Source organism: Lissotriton helveticus, chromosome 3_1 (assembly GCF_964261635.1).
Source record: "Lissotriton helveticus chromosome 3_1, aLisHel1.1, whole genome shotgun sequence".
In the NCBI taxonomy this organism is placed as follows: Eukaryota; Metazoa; Chordata; class Amphibia; order Caudata; family Salamandridae; genus Lissotriton; species Lissotriton helveticus.
This window is the reverse complement of record NC_136061.1, coordinates 924,774,449-924,792,635: the sequence shown is the minus strand read 5'-3', so window position 1 is coordinate 924,792,635 and position 18,187 is coordinate 924,774,449. Positions and strand designations below refer to the sequence as shown.

General features: G+C 46.7%; 1 protein-coding gene across 3 annotated transcripts in view; it reads right to left on the bottom strand.

The window, feature by feature from the left end:
* SRRM1 (serine and arginine repetitive matrix 1) overlaps nt 1-18,187 on the bottom strand; it is an 836,097-nt gene that overhangs the window by 733,793 nt on the left and 84,117 nt on the right. For 2 of the 3 annotated variants that reach the window (XM_078681268.1, XM_078681269.1), the window contains exons 3-4: nt 16,507-16,629; nt 14,483-14,653 (exon numbers count right to left, since the gene is read on the bottom strand). In XM_078681268.1, coding sequence (XP_078537394.1) covers nt 14,483-14,653; nt 16,507-16,629 — 294 coding nt within the window. Of the gene's footprint in view, nt 1-14,482; nt 14,654-15,117; nt 15,256-16,506; nt 16,630-18,187 lie in introns of those variants that run through there. The other variant, XM_078681270.1, reaches the window with a different exon arrangement.

Genomic DNA, 18,187 nt, shown 5'->3' with positions numbered 1-18,187 from the left:
AAGTGTCTGGTCTGACTTTCCTTTTCAGTACGGTAAGTTTGCCAGTATCTGGGTCCACATACAGTTTGGTCTGCTCCTCTGTGGAGGGCTCTTGCTCTTCATGCGTTTGAGCCCTTTTCCCCGTTATCGCCTTTCTTGTGTGTGTCGGTTCGATGTCCGTTGTTGGTTCGACCGTTTTTTGGCATATGTGCATCGGAAGTCCGAATTTTATCGGTCCGAGGGTCTTTTGTGCTTAAACAGTCTTTTTAGGCTGTATGACCTTTTTCGGTGCCGGGAGTGTTATCGACCCGATAGTCTTTGTTTGTTCGATAACCACTTTGTGGCCTTGTGTCTTCTTTGGAGTCTGTTGCTTTGGAGCGATGTTTTGCCTCGACTCGAACGCCCCCTTGGGCTCGATTTTTGCCTTCGGCTCGAGTGTCCCCATCGGCACCGTCTTTGGTTTGTCACCTTGTTGTCTCGGTTCGACAACCGTCTTCCGCTGGAGTCCTTTGTTTGTGTTGCCTGGCGTCGACATGGATCTCGTCGGTTCAACGGCTTTCAGTTTAGGCATGTCTTTGGGCGTACTGGCTCTTGGCTCGACAGCCCTGATATGCAACCCAGCTACCTAGACGGCCATTTTGTGTTTGGTCGGCGCCGATGGAACCGCACCTTTTGGTCCGAAGAGTGGGAACTCTATAAGTTTCGGTTTTGTTTTTGCTTCTGTAACTTTCGGTTTCGATATTACCAGGGAATGGTAATGTTGCACCGATGGCTCTTGCTGTATGTTCTTAGCCGGGCTGGATTGCGGGGCTATAGAATCGATGTTTATATCTTGGCTAAGGCCTTCCGGCGATGCCTCGACCTGAGCCTTCGGAAGCGTATCAGTGAATCTACTGGGCTCCGTACTCACGGTTGGCCCCGTGTCCTCGCCGGCTCCGATGCCTGGATCGTCGTCCCCTACCTCGACGATGTCGTCTTCTTCGTCGACGTAGTAGTTGGAGTCATGTTCCGAACCCTGCTCCGACTGCTGGTCTGAGTCCTCAGCTTCGACGACCTCTTCGTCGTCTTCAAAGATGTTCTCCGGGTCAGGCGCTGGCTTCTGCATTGTCTGCCTCGCTGCTCGTCGAACTCGAAGTGTTTTCTTTGAACGGAACTGCGCACAAGCTAAGTAGTCGGATTCATGGTGTTCAGGAGATAAACACTTGTTACACACAGGGTGTTTTGTCTATGTGTGGGAATTTTGAGTTACAATTGGGGCATCTTTTGAATGGACTTCGTTCCATCGACGATTGGCCCTTGGTGTCGAAAAGGCCCGCGGCCCGATTCGACGATTGGAGTATAAAACAACCGAAGAAAGTAGTCGTTACCGATCGGATAACAATACCGACGACCCCGAAGGCCTTTTGGCCTTTTAGAAAAGTTTTTTATCGATTCCAAACTCCGAGTTGGAAATCACATTCGAACCCAATGGCGGAAAAAAACAATCTAAGGATGGAGAGGATGCCCATGCGCACTGTAGTCCAGGGGAGGAGCCACCTATCTCGTGATACTTCGAAGACTCTCCCAGGACAACAATGTGCAATCATCCGGACCGAACACTAGGCGGCGATCTATGCACAGATATGAATTCGGCAGCCCACATGCCTCGAACATAAGCTTTGTCTGGGTGCAGCAGTAGCATCAACTCGTCAGGTATTGGTTGTCCCAGGTCATGTTCCCAGGCTGCTCTAACCCTTTCTTCCTGAGCTAGCTTAATGGAGATACATGCTTGATGCAGTCTAGAGATTAGCTATCATGGATACTGATGGAAAGAGACTAATGTCAGCGGTGGGAAGTGAGTAGAGACGAGTAGGTAGTTTGAGCCTTCATTCAATCTGTGTTAGTTTAAGACACCAGCATGGCCATAGTCAAGACCGATAATCTGCTCCTTCTACCGATGCAAGATAATTCCTAGGTGTTTTGTGGCGCCTACACACAAAATCAAGGGTATTCTAGAGGCACTGGTGTTGTGCTGTTGGTAAGAGGAAAAAGTTCAGACTAGGAGCAGTTGATAAGGAGATCTGAGAGGCCTCTAAATTGAATGATTTCACGTACCAGAGAGGGGGGCAGATGTGTACGGGGAAAGCAGGATATCATCTGCATACGTCAAAACCAACAGAGGGCCGGAGCAGAAAGTAGGCCGCAATGGAGGTATTTCTCCTGGAGGTAGTAGATTAGAGGGTCCACAGCAATGATAAAAAGCAAGGAGCAGGTGAGGGATGCATTGACCTTCAAGCACGCAGTGGGGTTTGAGTACAACAGCTTTATGAGAGCAATGTAACTGCGGGCATTCCTAGTTTAGTCAGTGCCGCTTTGAGGAAGGCCAACCAAGAAATCTAATGCCCTTTTGGCATCCAATAGGACTACTGCTGCCGGAACGTTGGAGGAAATTGTATTTAGCACAACAAAAATAGTACGCAGATTTACGGAGGTGAGCCTGCGTAAGACAAAGCCAAAGATATGATATGGTCCATCAGTAGAGACAGTCTTGAAGCAACTACCTTGCCCAGGATTTTATTAGCAAGGTCAAGTAACGAGAGCACACAATATGAGGTGCACAGATGAGGTTCCACACCGGGTTTCAATAGCATTGTGATTACTGCTTCCCGTAGTTTTGTTGGGAGGGCTCCCAAGTCCAGAGCTACGGCATACATCTCCAGAAGATGCAAAGTAAGCAAATGCTTATATGTCTTGTAAAATGTCCCTGTGAGACCACTGAGCCCTGGGGGCTTGGACCCATCGAGTGTGTCTATTGCCTTAGAGGTATAATACTGCAATATATGCTAGACACTCAGTCACAAGTACAAACATTACGTAGGCAATGGTGGCACTTGTGCAAGTATCAAAAGCAAACAAAATGTGAGAGGTAGCAAACAGTGTGTTACAAGAGAAAAGTGGCGTGTGCATGTTACAAAAGAGTACCAAACACAGGTACAAGGATAATACTGCAATAAATGGCAAACACTCCAACCACAAGAACACACTGGGAAGGCACTTCCATAGTCATGGAGAATAGAATTTTCAGTAATGGGAGGTCTTCCTTCAGATAATAGAGAGGGTGTGAATTACTTTTGGAGGTGTCTTTGGAGGAGGAGAACTTTGAGGTCCGTTTTGAAGGCCTGGGGGGAGGAGGTGGTCTGGAGTTGAGGCGGAAGGGAGTTTCAGATTCTCATCGCGTTGCCTGAAAAGGATTGGGCCATCGATCTTTCCTTCTTGAAAGCAGGAGGTTCAAGCAGTAGATTTTCCGCATTTAGTGATGGTCTAGAGCCTCCAGAGAGTTTCAGTTTATTTGCCAGGTAGCGAGGAGAAGAGGAGTGCAGGGTTTTGTGGGTGATACAGGCAGTCTTGTAGATAGCTGCGGATTTCGCTGTATTCTTTGACGAAAAAGTGAAATCACTTGTGGATCAGGTCGCCCATCCTACCCCTCCAGAGGAGCGCAAATCACTAGCCATTTGGCAGAACTTCGCCCCCATCTCTGAAGATGTCCTCCTCAAGTTCATCCTCGAAACAAAGCCCTCCAACCATTCTCTTGACCCCCATCCCTAGTGCTGACTTCTATATCCATTCTCTTCCCTATTGGACCACTCTGGTCAACCTCTCCCTCTGTCAAGGTTCCCTTCCTGTTCCCTTCAAAACTGGGCAGGTCACCCCTCTGCTTAAAAAACCCACTGCTGATGCGAATGACCTCAACAACTTCCGCCCCATCACTAACCTACCCTTTCTTGCAAAGATCACATAAAGATGTGTTGCGAAACAACTCTCTCGTCATATCAAGGACAATGATCTTCTTGTCAATTTTCAGTCCGGCTTCATCCAAAACTGCAGCACTGAAACAGCCCTGCTGCAAGTGATTGATGACGCGCTGCGGATACTCGATTCGGGTGGGTCTTGTAATTCTTCTTGACCTTTCTGCAGCCTTTGACACTGTCAATCACAACACCCTACTCAACACTCTTCAACAGAGAATGGGCATGGAGGGCACCGTGCTTAAATGGTTTGCTTCCTTCCTCTCTGATAGATCCCAAATGATCAAAATAGCGGACAGTCTTTCATCTCCTTTGGCGGTGGGTCAAGGTGTTCCCCAAGGCTCTATACTTACACCCACATTGTTCAATCTCTATTTGGAACCACTGAGAAATCTCCTAAGTAAATCCAGGTTCCACTATCATCTCTACGCAGACGACACTCAAATCTACCTCAAGGTTGCCTCCACTCACGATCTCTCCGTCCTAAGCTCTACTCTGGACTCCATTCAAAACTGGATGTCAACACATCAACTGATTCTGAATCCCTCCAAAACTGAATTCCTCCTCCTCCTCCTCCTCACTTTCTCCTCCCCCGGTTCAATCATGGATGGACCAGATGAATCTACTGAACAATCAATCCATCATTGTCGACAGCGCAAAATCCCTTGGTGTCATACGTGACACAAAGCTCAATCTACTCTCCCACATTAATTCAACTGCAAAGTCTGCTCGATACCAACTGCCCCTTCTTTGGGGGATTCGTCGCTTCTTCCCGGAGCAGGACCTTAAAACCCTGGTACAATCGCTGGTCCTCTCCAGACTGGACTACTGCAATTCTCTTCTTACTGGCCTACCCAAATCCCACCTGTCCCCCCTTAAGTCTGTTCTCCATTCAACAGCTAGTTTCATTTATGGGGCCAAAAGAAGCGACCACATAACACTCCTGTTTATCCACCCTCCGCTGGCTTCCCATCGAGGCAAGCACTATCTACAAGACTGCCTGCATTACCCACAAAGACTTGCACTCTTCCTCTCCTCGCTACCTGGCGAATAAACTGAAACTCTCTGGAGGCTCTAGACCATCACGAAATGAGGAAAATCTACTGCTTGAACCTCCCACTTTCAAGAAGGAAAGATCGATGGCCCAATCCTTTTCAGGCAACTTCTGCCTCAGCTCCGAACCACCACCTCCTCCCAGGCCTTCAAAACTGACCTCAAAGTTCTCCTCCTTCAAAGACACTTCCAAAGTTAACTCATGCCCTCTCTACTATCTGAAGGAAGACTTTAGTATAGAAAATTTCTATTCTCCATAACTATGGAAGTGCCTTCCCAGTGTGTTCTTGTGGTTTGAGAGTCTGCCATTTATTGCAGTATTACCCTTTTACCTGTGTTTGGTACTCTTTTGTAACATGCACACGTCACTTTTCTCTTGTAACACACTGTTTGCTACCTCTCACATTTTGTTTGCTTTCGATACTTGCACAAGTGCCACCATTGCCTACGTAACGTTTGTTCTAGTGTTGGAGTGTCCTCCATTTATTGCAGTATTAAACCTCTACTTGTACTTTGTACGCTTTTGTGACCTGCATACATGTGACTTTTTCCTCCTGTAATGCACCGTTTACTACCTCTTGTATTTTGTTTGCTCACGATTGTCACTTTTGCCTCATGTAATGTAACGTTTGCTTTTGTAATTTGTTCACTTGTAATGTTCTCATGTATCAGTTCTGTTCCTATTGTGAAGCTCTCTGACACCTTCGGGTAAAGTCCGCGCTATTTAAAAACGCATAAATAAATAAATGAGAGAGATGGGTTTAGAGAGGGGTGTGTAGAGAGAGGGGTGTGTAGAGAGAGGGGTGTGTAGAGAGAGGGGTGTGTAGAGAGAGGGGGTGGAGAGCAAGAGAGAGAGGGGGGTGGAGAGCAAGAGAGAGAGGGGGGTGGAGAGCAAGAGAGAGAGGGGTGTGGAGAGCAAGAGAGAGAGGGGTGTGGAGAGCAAGAGAGAGAGGGGTGTGGAGAGCAAGAGAGAGAGGGGTGTGGAGAGCAAGAGAGAGAGGGGTGTGGAGAGAGAGGGGTGTGGAGAGAGCGAGGGGTGTGGAGAGAGCGAGGGGTGTGGAGAGAGCGAGGGGGGTGGAGAGAGCGAGGGGGGTGGAGAGAGCGAGGGGGGTGGAGAGAGCGAGGGGGGTGGAGAGAGCGAGGGGGGTGGAGAGAGCGAGGGGGGTGGAGAGAGCGAGGGGGGTGGAGAGAGCGAGGGGGGTGGAGAGAGCGAGGGGGGTGGAGAGAGCGAGGGGGGTGGAGAGAGCGAGGGGTGGAGAGAGCGAGGGGTGGAGAGAGCGAGGGGTGGAGAGAGCGAGGGGTGGAGAGAGCGAGGGGTGGAGAGAGCGAGGGGTGGAGAGAGCGAGGGGTGGAGAGAGCGAGGGGTGGAGAGAGCGAGGGGTGGAGAGAGCGAGGGGTGGAGAGAGCGAGGGGTGGAGAGAGCGAGGGGTGGAGAGAGCGAGGGGTGGAGAGAGCGAGGGGTGGAGAGAGCGAGGGGTGGAGAGAGCGAGGGGTGGAGAGAGCGAGGGGTGGAGAGAGCGAGGGGTGGAGAGAGCGAGGGGTGGAGAGAGCGAGGGGTGGAGAGAGCGAGGGGTGGAGAGAGCGAGGGGTGGAGAGAGCGAGGGGTGGAGAGAGCGAGGGGTGGAGAGAGCGAGGGGTGGAGAGAGCGAGGGGTGGAGAGAGCGAGGGGTGGAGAGAGCGAGGGGTGGAGAGAGCGAGGGGTGGAGAGAGCGAGGGGTGGAGAGAGCGAGGGGTGGAGAGAGCGAGGGGTGGAGAGAGCGAGGGGTGGAGAGAGCGAGGGGTGGAGAGAGCGAGGGGTGGCGAGAGCGAGGGGTGGAGAGAGCGAGGGGTGGAGAGAGCGAGGGGTGGAGAGAGCGGGGGTGGAGAGAGCGAGGGGTGGAGAGAGCGAGGGGTGGAGAGAGCGAGGGGTGGAGAGAGCGAGGGGTGGAGAGAGCGAGGGGTGGAGAGAGCGAGGGGTGGAGCGAGCGAGGGGTGGAGAGAGCGAGGGGTGGAGCGAGCGAGGGGTGGAGCGAGCGAGGGGTGGAGCGAGCGAGGGGTGGAGCGAGCGAGGGGTGGAGCGAGCGAGGGGTGGAGCGAGCGAGGGGTGGAGCGAGCGAGGGGTGGAGCGAGCGAGGGGTGGAGAGAGCGAGGGGTGGAGAGAGCGAGGGGTGGAGAGAGCGAGGGGTGGAGAGAGCGAGGGGTGGAGAGAGCGAGGGGTGGAGAGAGCGAGGGGTGGAGAGAGCGAGGGGTGGAGAGAGCGAGGGGTGGAGAGAGCGAGGGGTGGAGAGAGCGAGGGGTGGAGAGAGCGAGGGGTGGAGAGAGCGAGGGGTGGAGAGAGCGAGGTGTGGAGAGAGCGAGGGGTGGAGAGAGCGAGGGGTGGAGAGAGCGAGGGGTGGAGAGCGAGGGGGTGGAGAGAGAGGGGGGTGGAGAGAGAGGGGGGTGTAGAGAGAGGGGGTGTAGAGAGAGGGGGGTGTAGAGAGAGGGGGGTGTAGAGAGAGGGGGGTGTAGAGAGGGGGGTGTAGAGAGGGGGGTGTAGAGAGGGGGGTGTAGAGAGGGGGGTGTAGAGAGGGGGGTGTAAAGAGGGGGGTGTAAAGAGGGGGGTGTAAAGAGGGGGGTGTAAAGAGGGGGGTGTAAAGAGGGGGGTGTAGAGAGGGGGGTGTAGAGAGAGGGGGTGTAGAGAGGGGGGGTGTAGAGAGGGGGTGTAGAGAGGGGGGGTGTAGAGAGGGGGTGTAGAGAGGGGGGTGTAGAGAGGGGGGTGTAGAGAGGGGGGTGTAGAGAGGGGGGTGTAGAGAGGGGGGTGTAGAGAGGGGGGTGTAGAGAGGGGGGTGTGTAGAGGGGGGTGTAGAGGGGGGTGTAGAGGGGGGTGTAGAGAGGGGGGTGTAGAGAGGGGGGTGTAGAGAGGGGGGTGTAGAGAGGGGTGTGTAGAGAGGGGTGTGTTGAGAGAGGGGTGTAGAGAGAGAGGGGTGTAGAGAGAGAGGGGTGTAGAGAGAGAGGGGTGTAGAGAGAGAGGGGTGTAGAGAGAGAGGGGTGTAGAGAGAGAGGGGTGTGTAGAGAGAGAGGGGTGTAGAGAGAGAGGGGTGTAGAGAGAGAGGGGTGTAGAGAGAGAGGGGTGTAGAGAGAGAGGGGTGTAGAGAGAGAGGGGTGAAGAGAGTTTGTTTATCCTACTCTCCTCTGCTGTTCCTTCTGTAATCGAATTACAATTCATTACTCAGTGAAATGATTTATTCATCAGACTGACCTTTTGCATGAAGTGTTTTAATTAGTCTAAATTTCCGGTGTATGATATACGATTTCACACAATTGTTCTGCGTTACGCAATTCTACATTGTGCTAATAAGTACTCAATTCGCAAAAAAATATAGTCACATCTTGAATCTGCTACCATTAGATTTATAAAAGAATAAAAAATTATATTTTTGTTGAACGATTACAATATTGTTTTGCTTAGACAACTTCGCGTTTGAAAAAGAGCATTGAATGTTGAATTAAAAAGTGCGTCAGCTGGCTACTTAAGTACCTGTTAGTTGCTTGATATGCAACAGTTTCAATATTTCAGAGTCTTTTCGTGGCTGTTTGCATCTTAGACTTAAAACGTCTTTGCCCACACCGATTGAACTTCACAGCGAAATGCGCCATTAATAGTACACTCCAGAACACGGGTCGTTTATCAATACATTCACGACCCTTAGGGCAACCCATTCCATCAGGGAAGTAAGTCCCTCTTTCCATTTGACATTGTTTACTTCCTCTTGCAGTCACTCAGATTCTTTACAATTTACAGATGTTTTGTTTCTGTAGGTTTTTTATGCTATGCATGACTCTTCCACAGAGCATGCACTGAACGGAACCTATAGATGTCAGGTCATGAGTGGGTGTTCAAAGGCCCCCATTAAGCGAGGCAAAAAAAGGGGGTGTTTCATGAAGGGGTGCAGATTGCATGTTCATGCAATTATTGGCCTCTCAGAGCGATGTTAGATTGTGTGACAGAGCGCGAGTCTGTTGCACGTGTTGTTAGTCTTTGTGTGTGTGCGAGGGCATAGTGAAGGGGTGACACAGGTAAGAGTCTGAAAAAGGATCAAGTGACCAGACCGTGATGAAGAAGAGAGGAGGAGAGGAGTTGGCCTAACGGCTAGGGCGCTCGACCTCGGACCTGGGGATCTGGGTTTGAGTCTCGGTAACGACGCCAAAACCTCCTGTGATTCTGGGCAAATCACTTAATCTCCCCGTGCCTAAAATGAAAGTGTGTCCTCATGTAACGTAACTGGAAAATATGTAAAGCGCTCTGATACCCGATTCGGTTCGGGTCTAGTTCGCGCTATATAAAACTCTGCAAAAAAAAAAAAAGAGGGAGCTGATGTGTGAAATATGCAGTGGCGCATTTCAGCAAAATATGGATGCAACAGAAAGAGAATGCATGGAAAGAAGGAAGAACTGGAGTTAACCGGTAATTGCAATGCTTTATTACGCTCTGGGTGAAGTCAAAAAGCAACCAGAGCTTGAAATAAATACAATTTGAAAGCCATCTACTACAAGTTAAACTACCACCTTTACTAGTGTCCACTACTCAAAGAATTTTCTAAATGTAACTTATCTGAATCCTTCGACCTAATTAACTAAATTGAAGCAATACTACATGACTTAATTTGTGTTTCACAGCAATACAATAATATGTTATTACTATATTAATACAGTACCACAGCGTATAGTACTACATTGTCGTAATAGAATGATATAGTGCTCTGGAGACCAGCCTTATGTTGTAGTTGCATCAAATAAATCGTGCCGTAGAGAGAGAGCGACGCAGTTCATCTTGTGTTGCATAGGTAAGTAACTTAACCACCTGATAAAATCTCCCACAAGGCATTGCGGTTGCCTTTCGTGTATCCATTGCTGGGTACCGTCTCAATCCATGCATCTTAATGCAGACAGCCGTGACCAGACCACGTGACTGAATGCACAGCTGTGAATCCCGGGACCGCGGACATAAAGGGACAACAGACTTCCGTCCACGGTAGAGAGGGCCCATTGTAGACTGCATGGCACAAGAGGAGACAGAAATCTAGTACAAGGAAGCAGGGAGGTACCAGGCAGGAAAAACAAGCATTTACAATGCAATGGTTTTGCCTTTGTTAAAGTTAGAGCTATTGGCATTGCTCTTGACATTATTTTTATTTATGTTTTTTTTAACATAAATAAATGGCATTGTCATTTACAATGCCACTAGCTTTATCTCTCGCAAATGACACACACAAACACACACACAGAGCCCCCCCACACACACACACAGATCACAGTTGCATCACAATTCATCTAGTTTGGTTATTCTGTAAACAGCATAGTTAGGTAGTATTTTATTTACAAAACGCAAAATTGCTTACATTTCCCAGGAAATTTAAACCAAAGAGGTTATTTACGAGATTAAACAGGACAAACATTTTATTATAATTAGAAAGGGATTCGGCTGCTCGAGCAACATTTAATAAAGGAGGGACAGGGTAGGCTAAGATAGAGTCATTATATTGGTTAAAGGGCCATGCTTGAAAACAACAAAGGCACACCGGTGCCAATGGCCAGCAGAGGGGCCATCGACAGCACCACGTCGGGGGGCACCGACAGAACAACCCAAGGAGGTGGAGTGGTGTGGTGCAGCGGCCAGGGAAGCTGACTTCGGAGCACAGTGTTCATGGTTCGATCCCCGGCTCCAGCGGCAGCTCAGCTCAGCACCATGTGACTCTGGGCACTAGCTCACTTGATTTCCACGACGCCCGCCCCCCCCCCCCCCCCCCTCCCCAGCGCCTAGAGACCCTTAAAGGTGTGTAGTTCGCGCTTTACAAATACGGATTTACAAGGAGTTGTGAGCCCAGACCAGTGGCAGCGACGTGAGCCAGTTACTATCACACAGCTCGGGAATCCTGTGAGCTGCTCCAGTTGTGACGCATTTTTGTTAAACATAGGAATAATGGGGCAGCCACATAAGGGACGAAAAAAGAGAAGGGGAGAGGAATAAAGTCCGCCAAGGAAAGAATGTGGTAATGTTTTGTCTGTCACTACTGAGAAAGATGGTTCCAGCAGTATAATTACGAGCCACTCGCCTTTCACCAGCATTGGAAAACAAACAAAACACCGAGTACGCAAGCAGAGGAAACAACTTGCGAACAGACAGAAGAGCACATAATGGGGGAAATGCGTGATCTAACCTGCAGGAACTAAAGATTTGAGGTGGATGGAAAAATAAACTGGAATAAAGAGCAGTCGACACATTTTGTTAAAATCCTAGTAGCCTTCAGGCTCTGAAAAGGTGCCTTTGGGAATGGCCTGCCTGTGGGAGTCTTGTCCAGGCCTGCCGCCCAGACTGACATCACTGCACGTCAGAGATTCCACAAGGATGAAGGCTGAGAGACTCTGAGGCGAAGGTAAATAAAGACATTTCTGAACACTGTCTCTGTGTGCCCAATAGATTTTAAGGACAGATAGGGATGTTCTGTAATGGGTAGATGACTGATGGGCCGGAATATTCGCAATGCCCGCACAACATTTAATATAATCAGCAGAAGGCTGAAGAGTTTCCTTTGTCTGAAAATGATACCAGAAGGAGGGGCAGGCTGTGCCAGCGGAAGTAGGTGCTGCACAGTAATGTGCCTTACGACACTAGCTGCTCATGCTCCCTTCCCATCTACCGGTTTCTTTCAACCTCTCTCTGACCTGTGTCACGAGGAAGCACCACAAAAGCCTGGATCATGTGCCCACAAGTCCTCTAACGGTACCCAGTGCTCAAATGTGGGAGTTTTCGTGGCAGCAGTACACCCCGTGGAAGCCATGGATGCTAAAACACGCTGTGGCAGTGTGGCAAGAGGAAGTAACCAGGGGTGGCTGGCACCCTCAAAGCCCTACTTACTGTGCGCAGCGGATCAGGCGGCTTCTCGCGGTCCAGCGCTCCTGCCGATCTCCGTTGCAACTGATCCCGAGCCACTCGGTGCCGCGGCCTGGAGGAGCATAGCAGGCCGCTTCTCCTCCCTTCTCGGCTCCCAGAGGACTCCGGCGTTCAGCGGTTTGAAAATGCCGCGGCAGGAAGGCGGGAAACAGAGCCGGGGCAGCGGCACAGCTTCCAGCGGGAAAGGGGGCGGGAAAGGCACGCCATTGCGAGGCCAGGGTGGAGAGACGCAGAAGTGCCGGCAATGCCGGACCAGATTCGGGGGGCGTTCCCGGCTTTCGGCTGACGTCGCGTGACGTCGGCAAAAGCCAAAGAATGTCGGGAACGCCCCCGAATCTGGTCCGGCATTGACGGACAGGCCCCTCGTCCAATGGCTAGGCTCCATTTATGGAGCCAGCCAATAAATGACGAGGGCCGACCCAAACCCCACTACAGTTCTCATCAGGTTTTCGCCTGCGCGAAAAAGATGCGCAGAGCGCATCTTTTCGCCAGGCAAAACCGAAAAAAGGAAATAACATTAAGAGAGAAGTAAGACGCTTTACACAGTGCTTATGCCGGGGGTTGCAGGCGATGGGTACCTGCGCTCATTTATGAAGAGTGGGTCATGTTTTTCGTCATCAGCCTTTGATCCAGAAAGAAAGAAACACAGAAAAGTGAGAAATTAGGAGGAAAAGAAATGTAGGAAACAGAAAGAAACGAATGCATAAGAATCTGAAAAAGTGAAATAAAAGGACAGGACGAGTAGGGTGCAGGAGGCAAGGGGAGCATCAAAACTAAGCAGGAGTGGGAATCCTGACACTTGGCAGGGGATGCATTAAACATGCGACGCACGCTCTGTGCTGGGGGAGGGAGAGGGCCATTAAAGGAAGGGAGCGGAGAGGAGCCTGTGAGAACTCGCGGCGGAGCTCAAAGGAAGGGCGAGCATATGGGGGGTGAGGGGGTGTGAAGCCTGGTGAGCTGAATGCATGTGACAGTAGAGGCGGAGTGTCTGGTGGCAAAAGGAAGCTCTGCACAATGCGCGTGGTTGTGCTCACATGCACTGTACCCGATCCGCACTTTGGGTGCACGTTTTGAAAGCCCTTACTTTAATCTTGCCAAAGCATCCCTAATAGGATGGCTTCAGCAAGACCTAAAAAGCAACTACAAAGTAACGAGAAAGTAACCCAATGTAATTTCAAGTGTAAGAGCTTACAACCGATTTTCTTGACTGCAAAGTCACTTGTATGCTCCTACAAAACCATTAAGCACTATCTTGAAAAGTATTATTGTAATGAAAGTATCACTTACCTGCTACTAAGTGAATCTTGGTTCTAGTGATAAAAATAACACAGAAACAACTTTTATACAAACCATTGGTCTAGATTCAGTCTGAGTGTGTGACATTATATCTTACCTGAGTGTGTACAACAAACACTTAACACTACCCACTGATAAGCCTTACAGTTGAACCATACTACCACAAAAGAAAGTAAGATATCACAGAGGTATCAGGAGATCATACTGGGTCACGCCACAATACCTTTTCTTTGGGGGTGGTAAGGGAGGGGGGTCTGGTTTTAGGCAGAAAAGATGTATTTAAGGCAGGTTGGGTGATTGTTTCTGATGTTAGGGAACAGAATTTCAAAGCATTTGCACAGGGTTTGATTTTCAGACTAGGCCTGCATACAGAATAGTCATAATATGATGCCGGCAAAACATCCAACTTTAGAGCCTGCCTTTGCCGAACACCCTTCCAACACACTGCAAGCAATATTTGAAGCAATCCCCCTGTAACTAGATGGCCTTCTCGCCCACAAAAACGTAATGATCCAAAGCTTCATGACAAATCCTTTTGTCAGTGACCCTTAGTAATGAAATTTGTGGAAGAAGAAAATGTGTGCAGTATACATTCGTGTTTCCTAAAACTGGGGCCTGATTCAGATCTTGGCGGACTAATATCCCGGCCGTAGAAATATAAATTCCATTATTTTCTATGGGAATTACATTTCAGCGGATGGAATGTCCATCACCGTTGTGACAGAGTAACCTGTATGCCGAGATCTAAATTAGTTGTTCATGTTTTCTTCATTATATATATATATATATATATATATATATATATATATATATATATATATATGAGGAAAAAAATGGCGTGGGAGGGCAAGGGGCAACATAACGTTTTTGTATAAAAAAAGAGGTCAAAATTAACTGTGTCTTTTCCTAAGTCTAGCTTGTCGGGTTGATATCACTCAAAAGATTTCAAATAGAGGGAGGACCTCTTGCTAGAGACCAAACCATCACAAATTCAAATGATATAATTAACAAATACAAGGTACAAATAAAGCCCCCCTATTCTTATTAATGCTTTACAATATAACTGAATGCATTTTATGCAATACAATACACCATCTTTGGTCAGGTTATCTTACTACACATCAGCTCTGACCTGTTTCATTCTAGACAATATATCACATGACCGTCCAGATCCACAACAGGTGTAGTTAGCAAAGAGCAAGTCCCACAGGAGGCATCAAGGATACTTTGTTACTCCACGTTTAAATCCACTCTCAAAACAAGAGAATGGGGGGCACCACAAGTGCAGGGAGGGGTGATAGGAAGTGCCATGTACTCATTTAGTTCCTTTCACAAGGTGAAAATAGCAGAATAATTTACAGATAATGGCAGAATCAGTAATAATTGTGAAATTCAAAAAGCCTTCAAGACACCCTTTATGTGATGGACAGATATTTCCTTAATAAGTATGAGAACTAACCTGTCTCTGTTTAATTTCCTCTTTCTTCAGTTCCAGAAAAGCAGTGGGTATGCCAGCAATGTTTTCTTGAGCACTCAAAAGAAGCGGCCAAAGCTCTCCCATGAATTCTCTGGCATTCTTACCATTTAAAAACCCAGTAAGGTTTATTTGCATCATTTTTGAATCTGGATTCTGAAAGAAACATAACAGGAAGACACAAAGGTCACTTAGAACCCCTAAATGGCACTGCTCAATGACAACATAGTTCATAATGGCTACCGATGAGGTTTTAGGCTGCTCTACGCTAACTAAGATGCACTAACGTTCAATCAAAGGTAGTTATCCTATCCACTGTATATCAAGGGACCAGTTAGTCCTTTGTGGATATGTCCTGGACAGTGACACTGTTGATTAGAAGACCAAGAGTCTAAATTTTGATTAGATTTGTAGGCCCAAATCTATCATAAACCCATAGTAATGCCTGCAAGCAAACACAATCTGATGACTTGAAAACTTTAACATAAATTAGTAAACAATTATTTAATATCAAAAGTACCTCATGAGAGTACAACCATAGGCTTTGCATGCATGCTCAATACTTCACCAAATACTAGAGTTCAAATCCTGCAAGGATTAACACTTGGTAAGATAATTACCACACAACTATGGAGATAAGATTGCCAATAGGAACTGTCCACAAACGGTTAAAAGCTTGAAAGTCTCAGAATAATTGGCTTTATAGGTTTTAAGTTCTCGGACAAATAAACAATGTCCATAGAAAGGCACAGCACAACAGCACAAAGTACAGATTTCAGATGACGTCCGCTTCTTCTCGAAACCTTGGGGAAGGGGTTTTGATATCGCCAAGTCCCCTGTAGAGAAAGTTGTTCCCTTGGCTTGCTTCCGACTCCCTACTGCAACTCAACCACCTCGAGTTTAATGTTATATCATTTATCTAAATTGCAAAAGACGAACAATTAATCATGAGTACACAACTACAAAACGGTTTTTAAAGATAATGTCTAAGCTTTTAATTCATGCTTAGTGTATGGAGAATTCCCTGCCTCATGCTTCAAATCTGTATTCACCAGAATACATCGAAGATATATATATACTTCAGTGTAAGCCATCCAAACAAGTTAAAACACACCCCATCCCATAATTACAGCAATCTATCCAAAGCCTTATTTAATTTGAAATCGAATAACCTTACAACTAGCAAAAAATAATTTTCTTTGCAAAATTCAAATGATGTTGTTCTGCTAAAACATTTTCAATGTAAAAGCAGTTCCTTTGGTACACTGTGTGAATTGTTTAAAAATAAATATTTCAAGAGTGCAACATGATCCTTAGAATTGTTCTACACCATATTTCACAAATTAACGTAGATATGGATCTTCAATGATTTATTTTAAAAAAGGATCTCTTTAATGCCCAAACCCACAATTTAGTATTCTTTGAGTACAAACCATTTTTGTGTTTTAAAAAAAATGATTTAAGTAGCTATCATTTTTCAATCAACCCATATGCTTCACACAAAAACATTTTTAATTGTGCATTTTAAGAGCAGTGTAAAGCTTTGCCCGAGTGCTGTTAGGTTGCATTAAAGTTTTGTTTGGCCACTTTACACAACTCACCTCCAAACCACACACTGCATCATCAAGAGCTGGGTCAGAGCGACATTGGACACGCACTCTGCCGTGACCTAATAGGGTGATGGTGCTATACTTCAGACGCATGGAATACCTTCCATTTTGGTTCAGGCCTTTTAAATCATAAATCACATCATCATTAGAAAATTGCTGCCAAATTAGCTAACATGTATCAGCAAGATTAAAACAACAATTCCTATTTCTCACCTGTGCATTTTGAGAAACTTTGCACCCTCACTAAACTTTCTTAAATTATTTTCTTTGCATTGTAAATTGTATTCGATTAAGCATTGTAATAGAATGACAGATCTTTCATATATGAAAGTTAACACTGAAAACATTACAGGCAAGGTGCTACACTTTCACATTTACCATCTGCTTCAAATGTATTACCTTTACTTCTAGCTGGTTGAAGATAAATTCAATTAACACATCATCTTCGAATCCCAGAATTTCAGTAATTCGCTTAGTTATCCATGGCTTGATAACTTCCAGATTAACCTTGACCATGTCTACCTGTGAAAAAGCAAAAAATATTTTATCTAAACATCTTTCAACTGAATTGAAGGTGAGGCTGTACACACTTCCAGGTATATCCAATAAAAATTACTGAAGATCACAGATTTAGGAACAAATGATTACAAATTCAATACCGACATGAGAAAACAAACAACTTATCATGTACTTTGGAAAAACGAAATCAAAGAGTAAATAATAAAAAAAACAATTTACATGATACATAGGTCAATATTTTCATGTGGTAATGCTCAAAATTATACTTTTACAAATGATTTTGTAAACATCTGGCGGGTTCTTCATACAGAACTTTGGGTAATGTTAGGAACAAAATATGCATTTTAAGCACAATTGGGAAATAAAAAATAATTTCATTTAATTTAATTTTTAAAGTTTTATATAGCGCTGGCTAGACCCGGAGGTATCAGAGCGCTTTACATGAGCATCAGATCATAGTTACAGATTACATCATTACAAAGGTTACACAGTTCTTAGAGCATAGCAACAGTTACATGTAAGGTCAAGATAAACAATAAGCACAAATACGTAAGGGGAAAAGCAGGCAAGGTGAGAGATTCAGGGGAGGGGGTCTGGAGCAAGGGAAGTAGACAGATAGTGAGGACGGGGCGGGTGAGAGACAGCATGGGAAGAGGAGGGGAAGGGTGATGGGGACACAAACGAATTTGGAGGACAACTATTTTACAATAAAATTAGACTCGTTTAAGATCTTTAGTGGGAAATGTTTTTTATATCACTGCTAGCCTTCACAATGCCAATTTAACATGGCATTGCTAAGTACCATTAGGCCCAACTAGTACACCACTGTCTGTTACACATTATGCCAAAAGTCTCTATTAGACAGATAATGCACATGCTAATGCATTTACGTAATCTTTGGCAAATGCGGTTGAGTTTTGATTGTGCACTGTTACAGCATCATAAGCAATATTGTATTTATGTATCAGGAAACCACAAACTATGTGTGTCATATGCAGGAATGGGAGACCTCAATAAAAAGAAAAAAACTTAGAGAAGAAACAGCAGCCAGCCTAGGGGCACAGAGAAGACATGGCAAAGAGTGCACACCCTACTTAGACTTAATTTTGTACTAGTGGGTGAAATCATGACCAGCAGCATGTATGGCACTATGAGTTTGCCCTGAAAGGAAAGGAACCTAGTCTCTACATTGTGGATGCAGCTAACAGCTCTGAAGTTCACACAGACACTTCAGTACTGAGTCTTTCGCGTATACGAAACCACCAGAGACGAGACTATGGGGGTTTATGTGCTTTATAGGCTGAAATAAGCCTCTTCTGGAAATGCTCAAACACTGGATAGCCATCCAGTGAAAACATGACTCATTGCACAGTCAAGAAGTAAGAGTTACTTACCTTAGGTAACGATGTATCTGGTGGAGATGTTGTCTAGCCGCAGATTCCTTAACTTAAAATATCCCCAGGCGGCAGATTGGATCCAAATTTTTTTGCAGCAGCAGCAGCACATCTGCGCGCCAGGGGAAGACGCCACACGACCCCGCCCTGACGTCGTCCACGTACGT